This window comes from Poecilia reticulata, chromosome 9, assembly GCF_904066995.2.
Source record: "Poecilia reticulata chromosome 9, P_reticulata-male-v2, whole genome shotgun sequence".
NCBI lineage: Eukaryota > Metazoa > Chordata > Actinopteri > Cyprinodontiformes > Poeciliidae > Poecilia > Poecilia reticulata.
The window spans coordinates 20,835,513-20,863,487 of record NC_088838.1 but is presented as its reverse complement, the minus strand read 5'-3'; the positions used below and the strand labels follow the sequence as shown (position 1 = coordinate 20,863,487).

At 38.7% G+C, this 27,975-nt stretch overlaps 1 protein-coding gene across 6 annotated transcripts; it reads right to left on the bottom strand.

Annotated features, from left to right (window-relative positions):
* Positions 1 to 46: 46 nt before the first annotated feature.
* trim36 (tripartite motif containing 36) lies at positions 47 to 27,975 on the bottom strand. 6 transcript variants are annotated; one of them, XM_017306857.2, is made up of 14 exons: positions 27,536 to 27,975; positions 21,861 to 22,095; positions 16,125 to 16,205; positions 14,892 to 15,238; positions 13,914 to 14,060; positions 12,700 to 12,795; positions 11,996 to 12,133; positions 11,709 to 11,824; positions 9,846 to 9,967; positions 7,151 to 7,268; positions 6,863 to 7,068; positions 3,707 to 3,890; positions 3,475 to 3,588; positions 47 to 2,768 (listed from the first exon to the last, which is right to left on the bottom strand). In XM_017306857.2, exons 1-14 carry the CDS (start codon positions 27,596 to 27,598, stop codon positions 2,399 to 2,401), a joined length of 2,337 nt encoding a protein of 778 aa, XP_017162346.2. In that variant the 5' UTR covers positions 27,599 to 27,975; the 3' UTR covers positions 47 to 2,398. The 6 variants fall into 6 exon arrangements, with proteins under 6 accessions (XP_017162346.2, XP_008416646.2, XP_008416648.2 ...); XM_008418424.3 differs by lacking the exon at positions 16,125 to 16,205 and adding an exon at positions 17,884 to 17,949 and having other exon boundaries at positions 27,536 to 27,974; XM_008418426.3 differs by lacking the exon at positions 16,125 to 16,205 and adding an exon at positions 17,920 to 17,949 and having other exon boundaries at positions 27,536 to 27,974.

Genomic DNA, 27,975 nt, shown 5'->3' with positions numbered 1-27,975 from the left:
AATGTTAAATAGCACCACAGCCGCACAATCAAAATTGGCAGGCAAATTTGATTTGAAATGTTTTATTCACTTTATCCCCTACACAGAAAAAAACATCCTTTCTATAATTATGTTTACATACTATATTTATGCACACAGAAATTCACCACCACATCCAATCTCAGAAGAAGACACTATTAGAAGCATTTAAAATTTTCTTCTTTAAGAAGCCCATTTACAACCGCTAAACAGCCTATAGACAGTGCAAATTGTGACTAAAGGCTCAGGCGTCCACTCTTCAGTCTCACAGCCCCTCTGATGCCATTGCACACACATCATTAGTATTAAACACACCTGCAGAGCAGATGTGCTACAGATCACTAAAGTGCAACATTGTATTTAAGCATGGAGCCAATCTGTGCATTCATTAAGGATCAAATCTATGACAAATGCAATATACAGTGTGCATTATTATTTAAAGTCTAATACATTGTTAAGCATTATGACATGTGCTGCAACTCTTGACTAATCTTGCATATAGAAGAACATTCAGCCATTTGTTCTGTGATCAATACATTCTGTGTATGAATAAAACTGAACTCTTTCAGCCAATTGTTAAATGCATAGATTTTAGAGATTGTGTACATTTTGATATGATTTTAGGTCTGTGAGGACTGGAGTGAAAACGGATGCAAAACACATGGGACAAAATACACACACTGTCACTAATTGAATATTCCTCTTTGAAATTGGAGAAATCAGTTATTAAAAAAAAGAAAAGATAAAATAACATTTTACGCCAAAATTCGATTAAGTCTAAAGAACACTGAACAGGAAGAGAAGTAGTTTGTTACATTGGAAAAAAAAAAAACCTCGACAAAAGGCAGCTGAACAGGCCAACATCTTCGCACATTAACACCCAAACATTTATGATTTACTTTATTCCGATGAAAACAAATTCACATTAAGAAAAAATAATAATAAAATGTCAGCTTGATGTCTTACCCCACCAAAATTTTGAAACCATTACAAAGAAAAGAGGATATATAAATCAACTCAAGAAGTTTCTTTCAGGAAAGGGACAGCAGTTAAGGTTTTCCAGGGCAGAGTGACAGAGGTAGGTAGCTTCAGACCCAAATCTGGGCTAAAAACCTGAGAAAACACACACAAACCGGTTACCCTAACCCTCCAGAAATCTCATATATACATAGATGTACAAACCAACCCAAGTGCAGGCACATAAAAACAAAAGTTAACCAGATGAAGTGTGGTGTCCAAACAAACTTTTTAGTCCATCTGATGCGTCCCTAAAATTCAACAGCAACTACTCCACAACAGCCAAACTTGAACAGTAAAGAGGTTAACATGCTACACCTAATGGCTGCGCACCAAAATTAAGGTACCATTTTGTGATAGCACTTTTTGGACAAACCTGAATAAATGCTTCCTTTAAACTGTTAAAAGGCTGTGAGGTGACAAAGCTGTGTGTTGCACTTGAATAAGCACCATAGCCAAACGTTTCAGGCTGTTCATGGTATCTCAGTTATAAAATACAGCAGATTTTGGTAACTGGTCAACACACAAGTTAAAGTTAATGTTTTGTGCCAATAATAAAAAGTGACGGTCACATAATTAAATATAAGAACAAATTGTGTGTGAATGCAAGACATTCATTTGTTTACCGCTGTGCTCGCAATTATCGATAATGGGGAAAAAAAACAAAAAAAAAAAAACTACGCAGTGATGAAAGCAAGAGATTATGTGCATCAATTTACTCATGTGCAAAACAGCCAACATTGAAACTAGTAGTGTTTTCAGTGATAAACTAGAGTAAACTGGTAGATACAACAATTGTGTAATTCTGTGATCAACTTTTATTAGAAAAAAAGGAGGGGGGGAGGAAAAAAAAGGCACAAAGGTGCTAGCTTCAAAACTAGCAGCAACCTTCCCTCGTATCCTCTAGCATCTAAACATTTGCTGCCACCTTCACACAGTACCACCAACCATTTAAAGAAAACAAGAAAATATCTAGAATAATAAAGCAGTGTTCCAGTGTAAGTTGTTTCAGGTTAAAATATTTAAAGTGACTACATATTCTGTAGCCAGTTCAGTAACAGCTGATCTTAGCTGGTAAATAAAAGCAGGTCAATGACAATTCAGATACAGTGACTTTGGTTTGCAAAGATGACCTTTCATATCAATCTTTGAAGACCTCTGCATGTGGACATGCTGGAGCAGTTATCTGATTCACAGAGGGGGGGAGAGGGAAGCCCTGCTGATAACTGGCCTGTCGCTAAGAAAAATGGTTGAATTTTACCCTCACAGGACAATATACCCCCTAAGTTTTCACAGAAAAATACCCAAGAAAAAGGTCATTTATTAAAGTCTTAATGCATCAACATCTTCCCTCCATTCTTTCTCAGAAGGTCAGTTTTTTAGCGGTAATGAACTCCTCCAGCTGGACCTTTCCACTGCCCATGAGACCAAAAGCTGGAAACATCGTTCCCGAACAGTCGACCTGCCTCTCGAAAAGGCACCTCATGGTGTCGGCGTCGTAAAAATACACCCGATGTGCGTCATAGTCCAAGCATACACCCAGGCGTTGCGGCATGGGAAGCACACGGTTGCCTGGGTCACCGGATGATAAATTTGCGTTGGAAACGGAGGAGGAAGAAGAGGCCTTGGGGATGAAGAGTTTACCCATGCCCAGGGTGATAAGTGTGAAGGGCTGGGAGAGCTCGTAGCATGCATCCTCGCTGCCACTGTCATGTCCGCTGTCGTGGTCATACCTGGAGAAAGGGGAAAAAAAGATTTAGGATGATCCTCTCTCATTTAAGTATATCCTAAGTGAGCTTTTTAAAAACAGAGGACCATTTATTTAAAGTAACCCTTAAATAAATGGCTGCTAAGACTAGTCAGCGTTTTGCTAAAGAATATGCCATGGACAGAAACGGTCACATTCCTGTGCACTGAACATGGAGCACATCTTTACTTTTGACCCAACAGATCCTTACATTTCACCAAGTTGTACTGAAATACTTGAGCTTGTGACACAAAAGTTATTGTAATTATACAAATTGGGAAATTAAAACATTTAAGGCGACACCCATTGCAGATGAATATTTTTTACACCTAATTTAGAGGCCAACTTGATGTCTTTTACAGTTCTCCTTTCCGACAGTAAATTGTCAAAAAAAAAGATTGGAGTCAAAGTTTTCTTCACGCATGATTTTCCGATATAAATCAAATTCTTCTCCAATAACTTACTGAATGTTCATCACCTTATGCAATTACCACAGATTTTAATTGTCAAAATAAGGTTTTTCTTTGGTTTAACGTGAGTGGATCCAATGTGAAAGGTAGGCTGTGTCTGTGAGTAAGCTCTTTATGAGTTCACACCAGTTCCCTTGCATAAATAGGATTATGTTCGCAGATTTAGTCGTTTAGTAGAACTCCTTACGTTTGTTACCTAGATCTTGTCTGTTTAGCACATACCTTGGACTGCTGGTGTCTCTTGGGTTGTGGAACCATTCAGCCAGTTTGGTATCAGAAGCCACGCCGACTTTAACCATGTAGGAGTAAGGCTCCACCTTAAAGGCCCAGTAGTGTCTGGAGAAGACAATTTTGTGAACAGACACAAGAGCAATTACATGACTCCCCTAATCCTTAATGAACATGCTGATGTTGCAAATGAAGCATTTTGTTTTATGCATTTTTTTCCCCGTACCTCCCCTGGGAGATGCCCGTGTCCCCAATGATGTAGTCCAGACCGATGTAGCTGCCGGATTGCACACGTTCTGCTGAAAGGAGGAAAGCCATACCCGCCATGCTCTCCACAGCATCCCGTCGATTGTTCAAAATTAGGCGCTCAGTACTGAATCCACACTTGTCACTGAACAGGAAGTTAAAAACTGCAAATGGAAAGAAGGAGGAGATGGAGATGGTTAGGGGAAGAAAAAAAATGAATTCAGGAATAAAAGTCCTATTAGTCAAAATATAAATTGTTAATTTTAGAAGAAACCTTGAGGATTTAAATAGTTGGGACTTTTGAAAAGGCAAGTGGTAGACACCAACACAAGAGGGCGCTATGACACCATTTTAAAATATTTTAAAGGTCTATGCACCAACAGAATGGCCACCTCTCATCTCTTGCTCCATTTACATACATCATCTGGTTACAATTAAATTAAGTCTATAAATAGCTTTTGGGCTGAAGGCCATGATTACAGTAATCCAGGACACATGGGCCGACATGTTCACTCAGCCATCCCACCGCAACCTCAAGTCTTCTTTAGCCAAAACCAAACCATTTGCATTTATCTGGGAAGTCCTTATACCAACTAGGGCATGTAAACGACAATACATGAATCTAGCTGAGGGGTAAAGAGCAGCTCTGCCACAGTACTGAGGTTAGCTTAAATAGCAAGACTGCTGCAAGCAAACAACTAAGCAGTAAATGCTTGAAGGAAAATATATAACTTATTTATCCCCAATAAAATATGGAATAAATCTGGGTCAGCAGCAGTCTAGTAAAGATGCTTTTTCTTAATATATTAAGAAATGGGGAAAGAAACGATCCAGTAAAATATGTTGCACCAAAAAAATAAAAATTCTGATACAATACACACATAATCAAAGCTTCAGTATGTTATGCACTTAAATGATATGATTAGAAAAAGTTTAATATTTTAATTACTGCAAAATATGTTGGGAGGTGACCGTGTCTGAAAAGGTCCACAATAAATCTACACATTTTTATACAAATCTGAATCCAACATACCCAGACCAAAACAGAGGCACAATAGTGAAGGTAACTTAAGGCGCTTTCGCACTGCACGGAACGGTTCCGAGCGTGTTCGCATTACAACTTGCGACCGGTTCCACCCGGCCCCATGGAACCACAAGAGCTGTGGTTCCAATCGTGCCGGCCAAGCGGTTCTGCTTAGAACCAGCAGCTGATTGGCCGGTGGTTGTTATGGAGTCAGACGTTGATTTTCTGTTGACAGCTGGGTCTCACTAAACTGCATTTTATTTTGTAAAGAGTGCTATTTTCAATACGTTTATTATTAGTTTTAATTAGCAGTGGATTCGTCTCAATATAGTGCAATCACCTGGTCTAATGATGAGGATTTTTTTTTCCTCCGTTTACTCGCTGATGAACGAGTACAGCCGGCCGCTACATCGAAACCATTGTTTAAAATAATGACGTCCGGTACCGCTTCGATGGCGCCCTCAGTGTAATGCGAACACAACAGGGCTGGAACCGTTCCGTACCGTGCAGTGCAAAAGCGGCTATACTGGACGGATTCCAATCTGTTCAGTTTGCATTCAAGTCCAGATAAGTGAATTTCAGTAGATTTTGGATAAATCTACTTCCAAGTGCAAACGATGCCAAGAAAGATGTGCCAGCAGTTTGCTTTTCCAAGCTGTCACACTGTTCTCTCCCACACAAACATGACCTGCACTGCTTTTAGCTACAACGAAAATGATTAGAAAATCACCATGGTAACCAACTTAGGACAAAAAAAAAAAAAAAAAAGCCATTCTGCTTCATTACCTCCTGCTGTGGGCACTCCAACACAATTAAATATTTAGAAACAAAACAAATGGTAATACTTTATTTGAAGGGGGGGGGTGAATAAGACTGTCATGACACTTTTATAAACATGACATGACACCTGTCATGAACATGAATATTTATGACTGTTGTCATAAAGCGACATTCGGTAAATTAGGACACTTTTAATACAAAGTTGACATTCAAAATGTCTGTGTTATGACAACTGGACATTAACCAAGAAATTACCAATATAAATTTGTTATAAAATTATTGCTGATTGTGCTTTAAAAATTAGGTAACTGTTATAAAAAGTTTAAATAGTAATGACACTTTCATAAATATTTATGACTGTTAAATATCACAAATATTTGTCAGAAATATTCATGTTCATGTCAGGTGTCGTGTCATGTTTATGAAAGTGTCATGACAATCTTATTCACCCCCCTTCAAATAAAGTGTTACCAAACTAATTTATCGTGTGATCTTTTTAGGAGAAAATAAATTTCCACAATGCTGCTAGTTGCTCCCAGAAACTAGAGAGAAGGAGCTTAGCTGCTTCTGCTTGGGCCAAAATGAGGCCACCAAAGGGGGACTGTGGCTCCAGTAGTCTGTTTGCCCTTTAATGAATTTGACACCAACAACAATCTATTGAAGTGACTGAGCTTGGGGAGGGATTTTAGTAATAGATTTTTCTACTCAGTTTACATTTTTCCATCTCTGCAACAGTTTATTTTTAGAAGTGCAGGTTCTTCTCAAATTAAAACATGAATAAAACATTAATTCAAGTCGATTTTGAAGACTTCTGATGCAAGATTTTGTTTCGTTTGTCACATTTTTTTTTGTCAGCGTTTTGAATTTGTTTTCAATATTGCCAAGCACATTGTGCAAGCAGGATTAAAGGTGCAGTTCGAAAAACTAATTAATTTATTTCTCTAATTCCAAGAGTGAAATTGACAAATTAGTCACCGATTCATAAAAATTCTTTCCAACAAAAATGAAGTTATTGAACCAAGAAAATGTTTCAACACAAATGTTATGGCCTACACAATGGCATGACAGTTGTCCAGCACTTCTTTGGTGCAAGAAGCTGCTATTCAGTGTGATGTAACCAAATATTAGTAGAAAATTGAGTGGATCTTTTTATTCGGTCTCATGTTTTCAATGATGAAAGTCGAAATCCAACTTTATCAAGAGAATGCATACACACACAGTTCCTCGACTACATTAAGTGGGGAAAAAAAGATTCTCTAATAGAGATGAAACCATTTCAAAAATAACTTCCATGTAGAAAAAAAAAAGTGGAAAAGGGTAAAAACAACTTACCAGGTGCAGGTGGAGTGTGGAAGGAGACCTCTGGGCTGTACGGGCTGAACATGGAGTTCCTGCAGCTTCGAACTCTAAAGGCGTACCGACTGTCAGGTTCCAGGTCGTGCACCAGAGCACTGGACCCATACACCCGGTCTGTAGCCCTCCAAACGCCATTGTCCTCTCCATTCCCAGGAGATGGAGACCGGCTTTGTCCCCCAAGTCTGAAAGACAAGATGATGGAATTAAGATTTCTTCCCATTATAACGCGTGGAGTGACTGTATGATTGTTATAATTCAACGTACTTGCGGTACTCTAGAACATGGTGATCTGTTGGTAGGTGGTCCTCAGAGAGTCTCCAGCAGATGGAGGCCTCGTTGTAAACTCTGCTGTGGGACCAGTCAATCAGAGGGGGGTCTGGGACTGGCCGAGAGGGGAGGAAAAAGAATGAATTAAATCTACACATGAAATGGTAAATGTAAAAAAAAAAAAAAAAAAAAAAACATGTTTACATATATTCTTGAAATTTGTCTCAGACAAAGCAGAGATGAAACAGTTTTCCTGTAATGTGAAGTGTTGCCCTTCATTATTAACTTCGACAAGAATGAAACCGTCCTAATTTAAGAAACGTATTGGGTTGGATCATCTCTTCCCACTCAGCAGAAAGGATAAGAGGCCTTGGCTTAATGGAGCTTAAAAGGTTTTTACAGAATCGCTGCCTGGAAGTAGAAACACCCCGCGCACCAACAGTCTTCCTCTCCTCCCTCCCAGTTGACCTTTCCACACATTTCAAATGTTTCTCCATTTACAGGAAGTAGAGCTTGCCTAAGAAACAGCCACCTCACAGTAGCTTTAAAAACATTTACAGCCCTTTAATTTCTTTATGGTTTCTCTACAGTGCTGTGAGAAAGTATTCCCCTATAAAATCTGTCTTTTGCTTTTCATTTGTCATACTGCGACGTTGGAGATCAAACAAACTTTAGGGAAAATTCAGCACATTACACTTCACATCACTAACCTGGAAGGTCACCAACTTTCTAAAAGTTGTCAGAGCGACGTTCTCACTCGTTTGATATTTCAGTTTTTGATCAACATCTTTTCAAATCCTCGGTGGCTGCTTTTTAAAAAGCTATAACAATGCAGATTTACTCAACTAATCTGTCTGGAAAACATTTCTTTGTAGCCTGCTCTCAAAGGCACTGTACATTTTCAAACAGAGTTAAATAATTAACTTTTGAAAAGCATAATACAATAAGAGCACCATTGCCAATCCACTATACATTTATGTGCTTTGATTTCACATTTTGTTTGCAAAATCAGTTAAAGCTGCATAAGCTGGGGCTCTCATTTTGGAGTTAATTGGTATAATTCTGAAAACCAAACTCCAGGCTAGAGGGATTGTCTTTTTTGTAGATGAGTAATTAGTGAACAAGGTTGTGACCAATCTAATATTGAATACAGATTTTAAAAAATTAGACTTGTTTTGAGGATGTTGGTGAAACTATCTTGACAAACATTATGTGAGAATTGGAAAAGGAGCACAAATGAGAATCAAGTTCAAGTCTTTCACGGGCTCTTAAGAGTAGATTAATCATTCTCCATCATAAAACACAGAACCAGAAGACATGGAAACACAATCTCCATGAAGAAAAAGAAATTCTGTAAAAATCACTGATCGAAATCATTGTTATTGTATAAACCCAACAAAAAGGTCCAGACATAAAAACTCCTAGCATGGCGCACTCTTCCACATATGCAGCAGTCCTGTGTTTACTGATGCATCATCCACCAAGACCTGAACTCATTTACTGCAGCACAAGAAAGCTTCCAGAGCATATTTCCCCTCTGAACACAAGAGAGTGAGTCACTGCAGCAAAGGCCTGCAGGCTGTATGGATTAGCGCAACGTCGATACAGCTGCCACCCAACTGCTCCATTAAATCTGCTAAACTCTTCCCTTAAAGACTGTTGGGACTAATTCAGGCAACACTTATACATAAAAAAAAGATTTAGTCAGCTACCTGGTGTTAAAAAAAAAGTAGTACCAATTTAGATTTAGTCCATCTCTAATAAAGACTAAAGGCATTTCTGATTGTAATCAAACTAAGACAGAGGGAGGAGGAGAGCAATTAGAAATCTTGGCTTGATGCACATCAATGTTGACAGAGACAGCTCCTACATACATTCAAGACTTGAATTTCAAGACTTCAGACAGCTGCCACTGAACTAGTTATAAAATATGGGCTTTGGACAAACATTTAAACGAGGAGTTAAAAGGCCATTTAAGCATATTTTTACATTTTAAAAAAAAGGGAAAAAAAATCTCCCACACACTTGACAAAATAATTAATTTCAATCTTTTCTGGACTTTTCTTGAGGGTTTTGGAAATTTATTGCTGATGTGCAATTAACATAGGAGTCGGCAGTGGATAATTTTAACCCCAGCTGTCTGCTAAAACAGTATAATAATATTTCAAACGCACTCATCTGAACAGATAATTGTTTACGGCTTTCCGTTTATATAATTATTGCATCTTGAATACGTCAATGGGCTCCATTCTAAATGTGCATGTAATGAGGGTATTTATCATTAATGTTCTTTCTTCAGAAAGCACAGCGCATGGCATATTGCCATCATTGTATCCATTGCTCAACTTGCTTACCCTAGACGACCTCTGACCTCTTTGCCCTTTCACAGCTGAGCATGTGACATGTAGGCGATTATAAACCACTTGTTCTGGCCATCAACAGCACTATATGAACCAAAAGGCTGAGTGCAGGGAATGTGTCCACATGCTCAATGAACACGCACAAAAAAGACTACATTTTATTTTATTTACTTTTTTGGAGTTGTCCAAGAATGAGCTGCATGTTCATTGACAAAAAATATATAAATTTATGAATTAAGCATTTTTATAATTTAAGTTTGATGACAGAAACATTACACAAGCAGACAAAGACTGAAAATTTAAGCAGAGAAAATGCAACAAAGTGGCTATACCTCCACCGAAGCATATCTCTTTCAGCAATGTTTCCTCTTTGGACGTGTCCAGCACAAACTCATCAAAGCAAGGGTCAGCTGAAGGGTGGAAGGTCTTTAGTGACTCTGTGGCTTTTTGAATCCTGAAGAACAAGCAAGCAAGAAAAATCCCACAAACATTAAAATGAATCAACACAGACATTTACTGAAGAGGCCATCTTGCATGAGGTATGATTGTTCACATTTTCTGGACTGGGGTCGTCTAAGCAATTAAATATAGACCAACTATAAACTAAATGAAAGCTTTAACAAGAAAACTAAACTCTCCACTGTAATTCCCCCGAGTGAAAACTTTCCCAGATTAACCAAAGCTGCTAAAGCAGATTAATTAGGAAGATTAGTGCAGGAGATACGGCAACACTCAGCGCTGATGGGCCACTGCAGCAAAAAGCTTTCCTTACGTGCCCTTCTGTGCACGTGACTGTGTTCCCAACACATCGCAGTCGCATACGTAACCACTTTAATAGGCTGAATACTAAAATAAACCCACCCAACTCAGCTCAGAACAGCAGCAGGAGAACAAGTAAAGACGTCCAACAAAAAAATAATAGTCATACTCTCCTCTGTTTTACATCATCACAATGGCCCCATCACTCCATCTGCAATTTGTATCTATATCTGGCACTGGTATAAAAGTTTATCCTTCTGGCCACAATTATGATTGGCCATCACCGTCTGAATGCATGGTGCTTTAAGCGCAGCCTTTGGGATTGCAAATGTTGGCAGCATTGTAGCTATGATCATAATTGTGATTTGATACATTGCGACATTCCAGTTAAAAGCATTTTTATTCCATTGGATCTGCACAAGTTTTGCCCCTGGACTTGGAGGCCATAACAGATTTCCAAATGTTCATCCACATGACTAAATCTTGACCAAAAGAAAACCAAAGATGTGTTCAGTTGTAATGTGTTTCCATATGTGATAAAGTAAATGGAATGTCTGACTAAGTGAATTAGTGCTGTATTGTTAAGAGCATAAATGGAGTTGTGTGTCTGTGTGAGAAGATGTAATTAATGTGAGAGTGTATGCGAGTTTCTGAGGATGACGAGGTCGAGAGGAAACGAGAGGATGCAAGATCTTATGTAGTCAAGTGTCTTTTTACTGCGTTAAGAATTTATGCAAGCCCATTTTATGGAAATGGTGAATTAGCCATTTACTCTCGTTGCCACACATTAGTTGCAGAATTTGATTTGTTGCCATATTTGTCTGCAATGTCAAGGTTAAGTAACACACCTGTCTTTAGTAGATTTTTGCATTATTGTCAATAGTCTAGCAGGGTTTTTATTTTCGGTTAGATACATACTTCTCCATTTGCTCAGCTGGTTGCATTATAAATTCCATAAGATCTGCACAAAATATTTATTGGGTAAATTAATGCAAGCTATATTGAATAGGCCTTTCTGCATGCAACGTTTAACAGGAGTCAAATGCTATGCACTCAAATTCTGCATGCCAATTTAAAATGCATGCCAAGTTTAATGGATCATATTCCGTTCCACAATTTATATGCATGTTTAAGGGGCAGAGAGGTTAAAGCTCACAAAAATGAAAGTAGGACTTTTTTAAAACCATTTAAAAAAAAAAGTTAAGTCAATCAATCTCATCGCATCACATGAAAAAAAAAAAATTAAAAGTTACTTTGTTTTAGTAGATGCAGTTGACATATTCCCTGGTTTTAGGCATTGCACTGCAACATTAAGCTGTTTAAACACCGCTGTAATATTACTTTAACTTTGCAGAAGATCCTTCGTGCAATTGCCAACCAGAGTGTTGATCATTTTTCTGAATCGATCCAGTTGGCAATAATATTCTGCTGTGTACCTGACATGGAGCTGCTTTGCAGTCTGGACAAAGCAGGACTGATCGGTCTCTTTCAGCACCTCCTGGGCGTAGCCAACCAGGCCGCTGTTCTCCAACATACCCTGGTACTCATCCACCTGCAAACATTAGAAAGAAGCAAGGCATAGAAAAAATGAAAATGCATACTCTAAAAACACAAATAAAAACCTGTGGTTTCTAAACGTATTAAAACGCCTCAATTGGTTTCGTACAATTAAATTATCCAGGTTTAATTTAATTGTCCAAACATATATTGAGATGTTTTCTACCTGGCCTTTCAGTTGGTCTATGCGTCTGTTACGGGACTGTTCAATGGATCTCAGCATCTCCGATTTTCTTTCTTGAAGAGTCTCAAACAGACGTTCAAAATGTTCGTTGGCTTCACGCTCTGCAAGCTGTCCGTTTTCCTTCAGGAAAAAAATAAATAAATTAAAACAAATTTAAACCCCCAAAATAAAAAAAACAAACATTTAAAAAATGCTAAAGATAAATGAAAGGTTGATAACTGCAACCCCTTTTTATATCCAAATATTCTGAAGACTACGGCATTGAAGTCTCCAACACAGAACAGCTTTAATTCATTTTGAAACTCAAGAGCATCCCAAAAGGCTCTTATTGTGCTCAGATATATTAAGAGGATGGGATGAGTACTAAAAGTCCAACTTCAAAGAGAAAAAGGTAGAGCATTTTATATAAAAGGTAGTCTAAAGAAACTGAGTTCAAACTGAGCTTTGGATTCCTCTTTACACGTCAGTTTCATCTTCATACAAAGATTATCCGACCAACTGATAGGATGCATCAATATTCATGAATTTCCCCAAATCCCTTTTTTGGAAATACTAACTTATATTTTTTAACTGCATAAAAAGACATGTTAGAAAATATTTTCAGAATGTCAAGTACAATTAAAAAAAACCCTGAGCAGAGAATGAAGGAGTTGCAGCAGCATGAGTCAGCGTCCTCTCTCCCTTACCTCCGTCTGACTGATGAGCCGGTCAAGCTCAGTAATCTGAGTCCTGACCTGGTCTTCTTTACTGATGAGATAATGGATGCTCTTCGCTAGTTTCTCCTAGGGAGACAAAAGATCAGCAGCATTTAAAGAATATTTCATTTCAAACAACTTATAGAACAACATACATTTAAGTATATTTTTACCAATGCTTTAAACATGGAACCACTTTAAAATCTCATTTGTGTAATTCTGTTTGTGCCAACACTCATCCTGTGCAGTCTTGGGTGAGATCAATATTTACCTCCCATCCCACAATTCACAGCAGCAGCAGCAGCAGCTGTAAGTAGTTCCTGAGTGTGCCATAATGCATTAGTGTTCGAAGCAGCAGAAACCCAAAACAACTCGCTGACGGAGGTTTCCAGAGCCACTCAGATCATTTGATACACAATCTATTCTGAAGTTACAATGTGTGCAGAATGATGAGGAACAAATGGTCTCATTAAATATGTAAGAATGCATTGTTTGCAGCCACACAGACAAGCACACAGGGTTGCAGTAAACGTGCTTTGAATAGCACCAGAGATTTAATCAACTATTTCATATTTTTAAACCAAGACCATTCCGTTTAAGGTTTAATTTTCAGAATTTTTTCATAGCCGCAGCAAACAAAGTCTCAAATCTGAATTCTGGATTCTTAGGGAGATCCATACATTTTGAAAAATATAACAGGGACAAGAATGAACTATGCTGGGGACATAAATCTGATGTTTCTCCACTTGGGTTTCAGTTTCCACAGTCTGTTAATCATCAGCAGTCTGGTGCACACAGAAGGTATACGTCAAGCATTAATATTACAACAGGAGAAAAAGATCCAGCGACTTGCTGATTCATGGTACGGGATGATAAAATACCAGCTCCAAATGAGATTTTCTATACGACACTTGATCAAACTCAAGTTAAATACAACTGTGGAAGTTCTGTAATGTGTGACCACATGCACTGAATGTATTCCCCTGTAACAAAGGAGGTCCAACATGTAGGATTTTACTGTAAAAATATCAATAGTCCAAAGTGTTTTTCAGCCCATGACAACATCACCACTGACTCACTCAGACTAATCTTTGTTATCTGGGGAAAGTTTTTGAAGCACTCCCAAATACAAAGCAGAAAAACAATTTAAGTTTATTCCACCTTTTTTTTTTTCTCTCTCTCAGGAAAGCAAATTGTCTTTGTACCTTGAGGATCTTGTAAGCACTGCTCATCGAAGTGACTTTGTGGTTGGCATGGGACCCTCCCAGTTTACACAAATGACACACCGGCCGTCTGCAGACTTCACAGTACATGTTCACCTTCTCCATCTCGTGCTCTGGACACATGAGCACCTGAGAAATTCAACATATCACACCATTATTGTCTGAGGAAGTCGTATGGGGCACAAGTGCTGCACACAGCTGCCTACTATAGAGTTACAGCATCCATTTAAACAAGGAGTTAAAATTAGACCTGAAGAATGTATGAAACAGTCGGCCGGAGAGCAGATAACTCCATGCAAGGTTGAAGCAACACAGATCAAAAATGAGCTGAAGGGAAACAGGAAGAGGATCTGAACTTTAAGTAGTAGGAAGTTCTGAATAATAAAAATCTTAAAATACACAGAGATGAAACTGCATTTTTAAATGCCAAGGTCCCCCATAGAGGTCAAGCATTTTTAAGTTGAACTGTTTGATTAAAATCTAGCTTCTCTAAAAGTCTATGAATCGTTTAAAGTTTCATCCTTACAGGGTAACCTTTGCATTTTATCTGAAGCAGTAAAATTTACTAATTGCTGCTTCAAGCAGCGAGGCTAACAGTTAGCAATAAACGCTAGTATTCAATGCATTTGTCTGTCGTTTCACACAAAGTTTCCATTTGAGAAGACCATATTTTAGACTCAAATTTAAAAGATACTGACTACAAAAATCACGAGGGGTATTTTTCATGTTTGTTCTCTAAACCTAAAAAATTTAAATAAAATAAAGATACTCAATACTAGTTTAATTTTTGCTAGTTAAAATCAGCTTTTTTAACATTAGTAACACTTAAAGAGTGTTAGCTTTAAACCCACAAGTTTTGTTCAAAACTGATCCAAGACCCTGGCAGTCAAAAACTGTTCAGAAAAAAAATTATGTGCAGCCTTCACAGAATCACATCTCACAAGAAGCATTGCCGTTTACCTTTGGCCTAAAATTCGTGGTGGGACCAACGTACTCATGCTGGGCTTTGGGTGTGCCCCAGGGATGGTGTAATTTGAAGCACTCGTTGCAGTAGCTAGCTTTGCAGTCCATGCAGCTCTTGGTTGCCTCCTGCTGGTTTGGAGGTTTACAGACGTTACACATGATTGCAACGGCCGCGCGGGCAGCCTGCCTGTAACGCTCGACGATGCTCTCCAGGGTGAAGTTACGGAACAACATGCTGATGCCGCGCTCTCCCAGGTCGATGTCATGCTGGCAGCCGGGGCACGGGATGGCGGTGACCCGGGGAGTCACAGACCCTCGGCGCCAGCCCGGGGATGAGATTGAACCTGAAGGAAAGCAGAGACCCATGCATTAGGTAAAGGTCAAGTGCCATTTGGATTCATACCCTCAGGCCATAATGGTTCCAGTCTTGTCAGAGGCTCTATTTGGACATGCGAGCATCAATGTAATGAATTACAAGAAGGGAATAGTTTCCATGAGAGTCAAATGGGGGTCTTTGTTGAATCCGAGACCTCATCTGTGCCAGATTCTGGGTCGTTACATCATTGGGGGTGACATACCAGCTATGATCTTAAGGCCAAAATGCCATTGTGCGCAGCCTTCACAAATAGGGCCTCTGCATGTTTCCCTTTGTGCTTTATTTCCACAATGACAACTGCTCAGAAACATGGAGCAAAACACCAGCACAGGCAATGCAGGGAGCAGAGGTCATCCAGAGGAAAAAAGTACAGAAGGGGAAACCATCTGGGAAGAATGGAGCATTAGTGAGGATTCATCAGATGAAGACTGCAATCGATGAAGATTGAAACTTACCAGCTAATTAAAAATATATTCAAGTCATCCAACACCTACAATGCAAGTGATCCTAACTTTAAGTGCAATCAGTGATTTGAATGAGTTTTCCCATTGGAAAAATAAAAATCATCTTAACAGAACATAACCATGTGGCCAAGTAGTAAAATGCTATAGATATAAATGTCAAGCAAATGAACAAAGGTTCAGTTCAATACAACACCAAAAATCTCTTGAAGCAGCAGAGCTTTCAAGAGATTTGCACAACACCCATCTTGCTACTGATGCTGCTGCAGCATCACAACAAGGCAGCAGCACAAACCGTTCACAAGATCACATCACAGACACAAGCAGTATGACCACACTGAAAGCCAGCAAACTTAAGTCAGTAAACACACAGAAATCAAAATATTGCTTCACGTTTTTGGGGGACAGGGGAAGAGAGGAGTGCTGGATTTATCTCAGTTTGCAAGCCAGTATTTCCACTTCGTTTCCTGGGACCTGGAAATTAAATCAAACACTCCTCAGGTAAGCCAAACACACAAAGAGGCCACTTCAAACAGCACTTCTGCGGGAACAAGGTGGAGCTGAAGGAAAGTAAAAAGCTGTGACAGAGCAGCAGCAAACTGATTTGTGTAGGCATGTACATGCTAGGTGAGATGGTGACTGTGTGGGGATGGTTGACTAGAAGGTGGCAAATTCTGAATATGAGCAAATTATGTACTGAAACCTTCCTACAGATAACTGCACTTTATGGCAACAGATGTCACTGGATGATTAAAGCCTTATTTAGAGTAACTAATAAACCCCACGGCCATTTCTATCCTGGAAAGGTGATCAATAAATGGGCGTCTTAAGACCGCATGATGACTCAGGACAGAGTGTGTAAATAGACTGCAGACAGAATATGGCTAAAGCAAAAATATCCATGTATGAATTATTTTGTAGAGCTGAAGAAAGAGCTTAAAATAAGTCATCGCAGGTCTGAAAAGGGACAATTTGTCCCAGGAGATTTTTCCCACAATCAAGAAAACAAAAGTTCCTTGAATTGGTTCTTATTCAATAATAATCACTTATCTGAAAGAAGAAAAAAAAAAAAAAAGTTTACATTTCTGTCATACTTTTCCAATCCCTGGAGGTCTATAGTTTTTGTCTTTGCAGAAAATTGGTGGCATTTCGTGTTACGTTAAAGTTTACCAAAGACTTTAAAGCGACACCTTCTTTCATAAATGCTTGTAGAGGCAGTCTGCTTGCCTCGGTCCTGATTTTATGTACATGTGCGAACGGAAGTGAATGGAAATTCTCATGTCATTGATATGGATGGGTGAGTCAACACTTGGCAATATATGGCATCGGACTCTGACCAAGTAATTTTGTGAAAAGCTGGTTTTTATTTTCAAATCCAAAAATTATCTTTGTTACCCATTTTCAATTTTCTTTTACTTTTAAAGCTTATTTACGCTCCAAGGCATATTTAATCAGCCAAGATGGTTTAAGAGGTGAATATATTTTTTTGGATAGCTTGTTACTCCTGATCCCAACAAGAACTGAGCATCAACAAAGTAGATATTGAGTCTGTTTTCTTAGTCATCAGTCTGATTAATCTAAAAACTCAAATGTATAAAATAATTAGCAGCAGACTAATTATTTTAGTCTACATTTTTAACGTTCTTTTGTTTTTTTTTACTAGCTGTGGTATGATTGTCAGGTTTGGGATTGAAGAGAAAGAGCTTGAGGGCAAACACGTTTCTGTCCATAAAATACTTGAGACTCAGACAGCTTAAACATACTTAAGGCTTTCAACTTTTTATGCCGTTATCTTTTTACATTGAGAACGACATTAATCCTTCTCAATAAAACTCTTCTCGCCAGCAGGATTTATGAAGTCGAGCCAATGAACACACATTCCAGTTTTAGATCAACTCCCAGGAAACTTCCTCACCAATTTTGGTCCTTTGTGTTCTTTTTGGCAGAGGGCCTCTGTCTGCTTTAAAACGTTTGTCAGCATGAAACGGTCCTCTTATCAAGCTGGCCTCTTTACAGATAAATATTCCTTTATATTTCCATCTGACAGAGTGAGGTTTGTATGGTTGTGTTGAGAGGTAAAGTTGGAAATGTAGAGGCAGAGGTTCAACCAAATTAGGGTCTTACAGGGGTTCTATGGCAACACTGTACTCACTACTATAGCTACTGAAAACACGGATCCCGCGTCTACCTCGACTTCCCAACGACCTTCGCCCTGCGGCTGCAAGCAATGAACAGAGAGGTGAGATGAGACCAACAAGAAAAATGAAATGATACATGATGTGAAAGTGACGAGTGAATCCAGCTGGTAGAAGCATTACAGTGGATAAGCAAACTTAAACTAAGGAAAAGGCAAGAAAACAAAATGTGACAACAGGTTGTGAATAAAAGTATATTTAACAAACGCTTAATTCCAATTGGTTATCTTTAAGCTTAAGGGCTTAACATGAAAATACTGTCACCACAAACATGTTTTATGTTAAGAATCAGGTCAGAAGAGTCCGACAGCGATTAAAAAACTTGCAAGACTAGTTTTACCTACAAGCCGTTTTTCGAAATACTGATTTTGATATTTAGTCATAACTAATCCACCTAAAATCAATGTGAACCAATATTATCTGAGAGGCTAATATTTAGACAGTACACAATATTCTACTAAAGCACTAGAGGGTTTATTGCATTTTCTCCCCTATAGTTTAGTTCTAGTCAAAACCAGGGCCATAGATTCCTTGGAACTAATTTAATTTCTGTCACAAAATCCTTTGTGTAGCTCTGTTATGAAGCTGCTTTTAAATGCCAGTTTCTGCAGCCAAATGACCAGTTAACATGCAGAGTATTGTGTTGATTTACAAGAGTTGGTTTCTTAAGTCATTAAATAAACATTCAGGAATAGAAACTGAAAGATACTCCTAATGTGAAAGTATCCGTCCGCAGGGACGGTGACAAATAAATAACCTTGTGTCTTGCTGTTCCTACATTACAATTCTCTACAGAATACATCAGAGTGTCAAAACATCTTGGAAGAAACATTTTCAGTAGCATGAAGGGGCTCAGTTCCTGTGAAAAAAACAAAAGAAAAACCCAGAATCTTTGTAGCTTTTTCTTGTCCTTCAACCAGAAAGACCAAGGTAAAGCCTCACATCATCTTTGTTTAGGAAACCTTATGTTAGGCCTTTAAACTTTGGTCTTTGAAACTGAAAGTCTTTCAAAACAGAGATTTTAGATATTACCCAACAGACAAAAAGCCTAACCATTACCTTTTTAATTAAATTATATACAGCTGATAGCCATTGTTATTTCACACCTGAAACTTATCAGTTATGGAGATAAATTCATCATGTTTCTTACTGTTCAGTAAACGCTAGTTTCTTTTTTGGATTTGTTCACTCAAGAGTTTTGACCTCTCAATTTTGGGCAATTCAGTTTTTTTGTATAAAACATCTGAATGACATTTAACCCAAGTTATCTTAACTGATGCATTTTATCATAAAAATTAAACGATAGTCAAAAAGAAAAGGTTTTTGTGACCACCATCTTCTTTCCCAGTACATCTTGTCCGAGCTGCCTAGTGACAAATATAGGCTTAAGTCTTTTCCCCTCCGTTCATCTAATCCCTCATTCATTCCTCACAGGCAGGTCGCATCACTATGGCTACACGTTATCTGATCTCCGAGGAGTGGGGGCAGAACAAGTCTCCCCATTTGTGAGTTTGAGCCAGTAGTCCACTTAAAGTTGAGCAAAAAACACCCCAATCCCACAGAACCTGAGCCTCTTAATCTGCAGATTAGATGCGTTTAAGACGTGAGCAAATTCACCACTAATCACAGAGGGAATTCCACAAGATCCATTATTTAAAAAGCCCCAGTTAAGAAAAAGTGACAACAAATATCAAATACAAAGTTAGTTGTACCAGCAAGTTGTGTCATTTGTTTACCAAAAGGAGGATTTGATCATTTCCTGCATCAACAGACGCAGTCCTGTCTGTGAAGAATGAGCTCTTTCAGGCTGCTGAAGCAGGCTCTGAATGAGAGTTTGAAAGCATGCAGAGGTTGTTTTTTTTTTTTCAGCCAAGGCTGAATAACTTACTGAAAGCAATTCACCTCACTGTACTCCAGGGATTTCTGTTCCTCTGGTTCAAGTTCCTCATGATAAATTATGGCAACGTGGCATCTCGGGTTCATAACTACAGCGCGTCAAATCTGAAATAGTCAGGGACATTTTTGGAAAGTAAGGCACAACAGATTCATCGATCTGAATTTTTAGTTTGGTTTCTTATCGGTTCTTGTAAACCTTTGACCTCCTGAGGGAAGTTCTACATTATTCTAATTTCTCTATTAGGTTTAACAGCATTTGAAAATATTTTTTCTAAACTTCCTGCAATAAGTAAACGATCATTTTATTGCAAGCAGAGGTGTGACAGTCGTTACTCTGAAACTGTTATACTGACACTTTATAAGTCAACATGGTTATATATTTGAGTTTTAAACAGTCTGTAGATGTTTTCTGATTGAACGTTTTCAACAGAGGTTGAAAACTAAAAAGACAAAGGAGCCCAAGTGGACAGTAAACGTTTCAACAGGTCATAGAAAATAAAGTCTTTAAAATGGTTTCATTGACCATTTATCCTCCTTGCAATTATTTTTTGAATACCTTACCGATGGGTTAACTGGTAAGACCGAGTCGTAGATTCAAAGGTGGCTAGTTTAACTTGTAGCATTTGAATATGATGCTTTCACGGATCAGAAAGAATTCAGTCTCGAGTTTATGACCGGCACGTCTCTGACCTGACCGCCACATCAGGTCAGAGACGATCAAACCAAAAATTGTTGAATCTGCTTGGAGGTAATTTCTGTGTAAATTTATAGAAACAAGGAACAAGTTATACAATGATAAATTATCCAGAGAATTAGTTTAAAATTTTTTTTATATATATACACTTTAGATTAAGATTTAAATTTCCATCCGACGTGTATGTCGTAAAAATAGAGGGTTACAGCTTTAAATGTTATTTCTTGCAGTTACACCAGCCTAATTATACTTTTAATTGCTGACCAGCTTTGTGTTTTGTTCCAGTTTTATTTGGATGATTTATGTGAATTTGGATGGGAATTTTCCTCTGCGATTAATAAAGTACATTCATTCATTTCAAAAGGCCTCATTCCCATCATACATCTGGACAATCAAGATATTTGAGCATGCACCGCTCGTGCATGCAACCAACCCTGAATTTTAAGTTTAAAAAAAAAAAAAAGCAAACATACATTTCGTACAACTGTAGAAGGATTGGAAGGCGACAGAAAATTGCAGCTACTCTTTTATTCCCAAAATAAAAAAAATAATGACCAGGAGGCATTCATTTCCCAGCAGGTGTGTGAAAACCGGCCGACAGAGACAATCAGGAGGCAGGCAGATCTCGTCTCTGCACTTTAACCCAGCAGCCCATCAAATTCCTTTTTCTGCTCCATTGTGCCTTTAAAGAAAGAGATTAGAAGTGGTGCTGACTGAAATTAACAGTTTTCTAAAGTTTGTTCCAGTTTATGTGGGACAAGAGCAGGAGGGAGGGCTGTGTCTGCACCACATTTAAATACAAATACTTGTCCTACTTCCTGCTGCTCAAACTAAGCCTTTTCACTCTGAACCAGTCAGTCATTTGCATCAGCTAAAAATTTGCCTATTGTTCACAAAATACTCTCACTGCCCGTTTCCGCTCATTAGTAAATACAGCCTGGAAGTTTATGTACATTTCTATAAAGTAAATATGATTTTGAACTACATGTGATTTGAAAGCAGAGTTAAAAGCTGAAGTCAAAAGGAAATTGCAAGAGGAACAGAATAACAGGAAGTCAACACTACTGTGGAAAAAGTAATTTTGACTTCAGTGGAAGCCGATAAACATGACCCAACACCCATCTTTTCCCAAGGTCTGGTTATTAATTTCCATCAGCTCAAATAGCTGCTAATCAGGTCGAAGCACCGTTTCCCCGACAGCAGCTCCCATTAATAACTAAACACGCTGGATCCCCAACACTAATCACCTCAACTGTAAATCCCATTCCTTGAATACAAAGAAAAAAAACTTTCACTCGAGCCACAGAATTTAATCAATTTGCCTTCCTTACCGCCTAAACTCACCTGATCTGACAAGCCTGTCCAGCCTCTCCATGGAGGGGGAAGGCACCCTGGACCTCGGGCTGCCCGGCACCGAGCTCTCGGAGCCAGCGTCGAACGAGTCGTCATAGTTCAGCATCAACAGCTCTTTGACGCACTTGTGGCAGACGCTGTGCTGGCAGGGCAGGATGAGCGGGTGGGTGAACAGCTCCTTGCAGATGGGGCAGATCAGCTCCCGCTCGATGTTCTTGATCGGGACCTGGCAGCGGAGAACTCCGTTACCAACAGCGTCTCCACCATAAGACATGCTTAAAACTTGAAGTTTACTCCCAATGGGAATGTTATCTTGAACACAAGTCACCAACACACAGAATCATGAAAACGTATTTGGTTAGAAATTAAGGAAAGTCAAGCCAAGTTGGGGAAACGAAGATGAAAAATGTGTTTGATGGTTGGTAAACACCAAGATGTACATTTTGGCTAAAATGTGGCCGAAAACCAGTACAGATGTGAAACATGGTGGTTGTAGCTTTGCATTCTGGGGATTTCTATTCATACAACACCCATTAGCACATGTCTAGAGTAATAGTTTACATCAGAGAATATTCATGTGTGGTCTCGGCCAGGAGAGCTGAAATCCGGTCCTCAACATGTCCCATCCTGCAACTTTGAGATGCATTCTTGCTTCTACAAACCAGAATCACATGAATGCTCACAGGCCTCTGCAGAGGTAAAAAGATGCTGATGAGCCGTTTGATTCTAGAGAGGAGGCACGTAAAAGCTGCCGGACAGTAAAGCTTAAGGACTGGACTTGGGCATCCATGGTCTATTCAGAGTCCAAAGTCAAATCCAATTGGGTATTTGTGGAAATACTTGAAAATCTGATGTTGAACCATCTCACAAATAATATTTCAGTATCTTGAAGTCCAACTCTGGCAAAGACATACCATTGTCACAGTGACCTCAATTTCTCACAAAGAAAGCCTCCATAACAACCATTTGCCATGTTCTTCCCACGATTCTGACAGCATTACAACAGTCATCACCATGTTCATTTGGAACCAAATAAAATTTGAAAATAGTTTGGTTGCATTTTCATCAATAAATTATGCTCTGCTAATAGTTTAATTTTTTTAATGAGTGTAAACAGTTGGTCATAATAAAATGGTTTCCAAGAGACCGTTGCTAAGACAATTATAATAATTTTTCGTCTATACTCCCCAACATTGTTAAATTAAAAAAAAAAACATTTATGCAAAGTTTCATGCTTGTATCGCCTTTCGAGCAATTCCATCCATATTTTACACCAATCATCCAGATTACATAACACGGGATTAACCCTGGCTAAATATAGAGAAACACAAATACCCGCTTCAGTATCTCACGTTTTAACATAAAATGAGGATAAGAAAGTCATTCTAAAAGCTGCACGCCAACTTCTAGCGTCCAACAACCAGCCGCTGATTGTTAATTTGGTTCAGACGGTGCGACCAAACCAAGCTGCCACAGAACCAGCGTGTTAACGCAACAATGCCCAGAAGGATAAAGGAAGTTTAATGACAGAAAGACAAACAAAGCTGCCCACAAAAAGCGGAAGAAAAGCCCAATACAGACGAAACAAAGACTCGAATCAACAATGAATGGACAACTCTGCCTGCTCTCTGTCTGTCTGCAACTTTAGCAGGCAGAAGAGCCACAGGCTGATTCAACAATGACTGAAACAAACATTATCTTCTTACCGAAAATGCACTACTGCTTCGCCGCATCTCCGCGGTCATGATGAGGCAAAAATAAATAAATAAAATAGACTACTTTGTTTTTCTTTTCTACTTTGTTTCCCTTTCTATCTGAGGGTTTAAAAAAAAAACGCCTTATCCGATCAATTAGTCCAGGACAAACCGTCGCAAACTTTCCTGACTGGAGCAGGGGGAAGATGCCAAGTAGCCACGGCAGCGTGAATATAAAGAGTGACGGTGCGCTACGCCACGCCACGCCACGCGACGCCAAGCTACGCCGGCTGTCCGGGGGTGAATCAGCAGCTACTCCGCTGCCGCAGCGAGTGCAGCCCGGGGGAGGGAGGATATGAGAGGCAGGCAGGAGGGAGGGGGATGGATCTGGGAACTGAGACTACTGCTGCTGCTTTTATTGACTTCAGGAAAAACCCGATTAAACGCCCTCTTTGTTGCTTTGATGAATTTCTACAATACAAGTTTCCACTCAGTGACACTCCTCCTTTAAATTCAGAGTTGCATCAATTTTCCTGACATTTTTCCAAACAAAAACTCTTCACACCGTTTCTAACCCTCATCTATTAAATTGAACTGAGAAAAAATAAAATAAAATATTTTTATTTTTACTTTTATTACTTTTTGTAATAAAAGTTGGCGCTGGAATCCAGGGATTCTCTTGTCTTATTAATCATTTTACGAAACAAATTTACATTTTGTATTCAAATAATCTTTTAACTATATTTGAATACATTTCTATTTTTTGTTTGCTCCTAGTCACACCTGCACAGATAAGCAGGTTTAACCTTGTGCATAATTTTCTCCACGTCTGATGAGCTAAAATTAAATGGGGGAAAAAAACACTAACAGAATAAAACCAGTTCCCCTCTCAAGGTAAAAAATGATTTCAGAAAAACTTGACAAAACATTAGACAAATGTATCTATTAGCAAAAGCTTTGAAATACAGTTGCTTTGTGAAATGAGCAATTCTCAAAACTCCATTTTAGATCCATGATGATCTAAAACTTGATCAGCATGGATACTGTTTTTTATTATTATGTAAGGAACACCAAAACAGAAGTGGGAAATTACAAATTCGTGTTCTACCTTTGTATGAACTCATGTTATATGAATCATGCTCTGTTAAGGTCTCTGGCCACCTAATCCTTCTGGTTGTGTAAAATAATTTAAATACGTTGGTACAGCATTGAATTACTTTCCTGTATGACGTTGCAAAACAGGGGATATGTAAATGACTCCATCACATAACCTGAGTTAACCCTGCTGTATAAGAAGAACTTAACCATCTCAGTCATAAAATGATTGAGATAGTCTCCAAAAAACGGCATCTTTTCTAAAAAGTGATTTCTAAAAATTTCTAATAAACAAGAGCATTTAGCTAGAATAAAAAGACAAGCCAATTTTTTATTTCAATTTCAGTACAGAAAGGAATATTTTTAAGAGAAAATTAGCCTAAAGAAGAATTTTTTAACACATTTCTTACTGTTTTACAGTTTTTACAGAGTTATGATAAAAGATAATAATAAAAAATTGGCTTTTGGTTATGCAGATTCAGTTAATTTAAATAAAAAAAGAAAAGCACCGAAAGGATAGAAAAAAATCCTAAAATTATCATATACTCTGGATAGAGCAAAGTATGTTTTATTGAATATATATTTATTTATAGAATAAAGGTTTTATATGTAGCACAAGAGGAAAAGTAGAAGTACTTAGCAAGACTAAAAAGAAATTGTTCACCAAGCTGGGATTCCATTGATCAGATCCAAACTATGTTTGCATTTAACAAAATAGACTGATCAAATTTTCCCAATATTTGTTGTGGGTCAGAGAGTTACACTGATTACACTGCCATTGTTTCAGATCATGTGAATAATTTATCACATCTATGTAGATCTCACTATGCTGCTTTTACATGAAGCGTTTTTAAAGTGACAGAGTTCTGGTTAGACAACCTAAAAAAATGTTGAGTCTCTTTTAAGGGTGGAGTAAAATGATTAATTATGAAGTCACAAAGGGCAATGAAAGTATCCGTAGCATTGGTGGAATTACTTTCTTTGTCCTTAGCAAGCAGAAATGTGTTAGTAGGTCAGTGGTTCTTTAATACTGCAGACAGTATCTCTTTTCTCTCCATCACAAAAGAGGTTTTGTATTGAGATCTGCCAGCTGGCTGAGTAAAGTCCCCCTGCTCTACCTTTACCTGTGCTCCAGTTTTGCCTCACAGTGGGACATCCTGATTACACCAATTCCTCCAAGCTCCTTCAAAACTGTTGAAATAATCAGGCCAATGGTCGCTACAATACAATAACTTGTACTGTAAATGTATAAAGCATATAAAAGTAGAAGCTCAAATAATATCATATTATTGTCAAGGAAAAATCCCTAAAGTTTTTCTATTTCATTTGGGTTCATCCTTACAGATTAGTTATTTTACTTCAGAAAAGGGAAACGTTTCTCAAACTGCTGTAGCAAGGAGTGGCATTAGCTTTTTGGGAAAGTGTTTTGGGGGTGGGGGGGGGGCACCAAGTCTCCATGGCAACCATTAGATGATATTTGTATCCCATCTGGTTGTTCAGGAAGCGTGCCAGAAAAGGCCTTTTCTGCTCTACCATCACAAATGTAAATGTGTGAGAGGAGTGTGTGGTTTGGTCACATTGAGCTGCACCAGAATCCAATTTGTCATATTTTATCCCTTTGTCTCAGTCCTCATGTTTCTGAAGAGTCGGGTAAAGGGAATTCTTCTTCTCTGAAGTCTTTTGATATATTGTCTAAACTGCAGTTAGTTATTTTTAAAAAGTATGAAAAATAGCAAAGGTTAATTATATTCTTCAAATATTATTTATGCCAACAAACACTACAATACGTAGTTTAACATGTGTTAGTATTTTGGGTATGTATGACGCTACTTTTCAAGCAAATGTAGTGAAAATACTGTTGTATTTTTCTCCTTAAAATGCATAGCTACAATAAGAAAAGCCCTCCAAAACATCTAATGTGCTAAATATATGCAATTTTAACAGTAATATGTGCAGTAAAATAAATCCTCATTTATGCACAATACATAAAAAAAAACAGATTATAGACAAAGGTCTCAAACTTTGTGCGTCTAGGACTGATGTGCACGCATATTTAATCAAATGCCTGAGTGACCTCCACATCATGCAACCGAGTTGTGTGAATAACTTAAGTGCAGCTCTGTTTAAGCAGAAACACTTCTAATAAATTGTATACAAAGTTGCTAAGATAAAAAATATGGGATGTTGTTAGAGAGATTACGCAAAACGTAATAAATTTTTCTGTATCACAGAAACTGTGGTGGTGATTCAGTCCCACACAGCCTGCTCTTTTTTTTTTCTCTCTCACGGCTCCATGCACGCGTGAATAAACCTCAAAGCTGACTAGAAACACACATTGGGGCTCATTCTGCCAGTCTGAGGTGGGCAAAGACAGCAGCTCGCTCTATGTGGACACCAGCAAACACCTCTGTCTGAAAAAGAACTGCTCCCACATATTGGCGGAAGTCAATGATCTGTCAAGACTGCAAACCCACCCAACAGAGATGCAGATCAAAGCCAAAAGGCTTCCCTTGGTTCAAATTAGTACAGTTAAATAAATCTACATAAATTGGTTACAAATGGTTATAAATTCAGAGTACAATAATTCATTCTGCACATTTAAAGAGAACAGAAAGGCAGATGCATGTGTATTGTAGGAAATAATATAGGAGCTAAGCCTATCCACTTTAAGCAAATAGAACAGGCTAATTATAGCTCATATCGGAATAGAATAGAATAGAATAGAATAGAATAGAATAGAATAGAATAGAATAGAATAGATGGGTGTGAGTGAGTGAGCATGGCTTCCCGCCTCTGACAGCCTGCAGGCCGGCCCCCGGCGCTGACAGGCAGACCGCTGCTGTCAGAAGAGCCGTAAATCATCGGGATGAGGCTCACCTCTCCCCGCTCGATCCGCTCCACGATGCTGGCGAACTCCGTCATGTCCTCGGAGTCTGACATGGCTACAGATGGGGATGGATCCAGAGCAAGCTCGCCGCTACAGACCGCTCAGTAAAGCGCAGTAATAATGTTGGGGTAGAGATGGGGAGAAATGGGCTGCAGAGTCTTAGAGGAGGAGGATCGACAGGCTGCACAGGGGAAGGTGAGATGGCATCATGAGGCAGGAGCGGCTCCCCTCATCACCATCCTCTCTCCTCCCTCCTTCCTCTCTCTGTGTGCAAGCTCATGTTTTGTCAGGAGAGTCTACAGGACATGCGCCGGCTGCTGCTGCTGCTGCTGCTTGGTGGTAGCTGGCTTCTTTTCTGAGGAGGAAAAAAAACCCCGCCCTCGTCTCTACTGTACCATCTCCTCCTCCTTCATCATCCTCTTCATCCCTC

Bases quoted from the DNA above. Each gene is read 5' to 3' on its own strand.
- trim36 (XM_017306857.2), bottom strand. From the start codon at position 27,598: ATGTCAGACTCCGAGGACATGACGGAGTTCGCCAGCATCGTGGAGCGG. The intron at 15,239-16,124 runs GTGAAGCAATAT...GCTTTCCTTCAG, and splicing joins TTCCCCTGTCCCCCAAAAAC to GTTCAATCTCATCCCCGGGC. The intron at 12,134-12,699 runs GTAAGGGAGAGA...TTTTTCCTGAAG, and splicing joins GGCTCATCAGTCAGACGGAG to GAAAACGGACAGCTTGCAGA.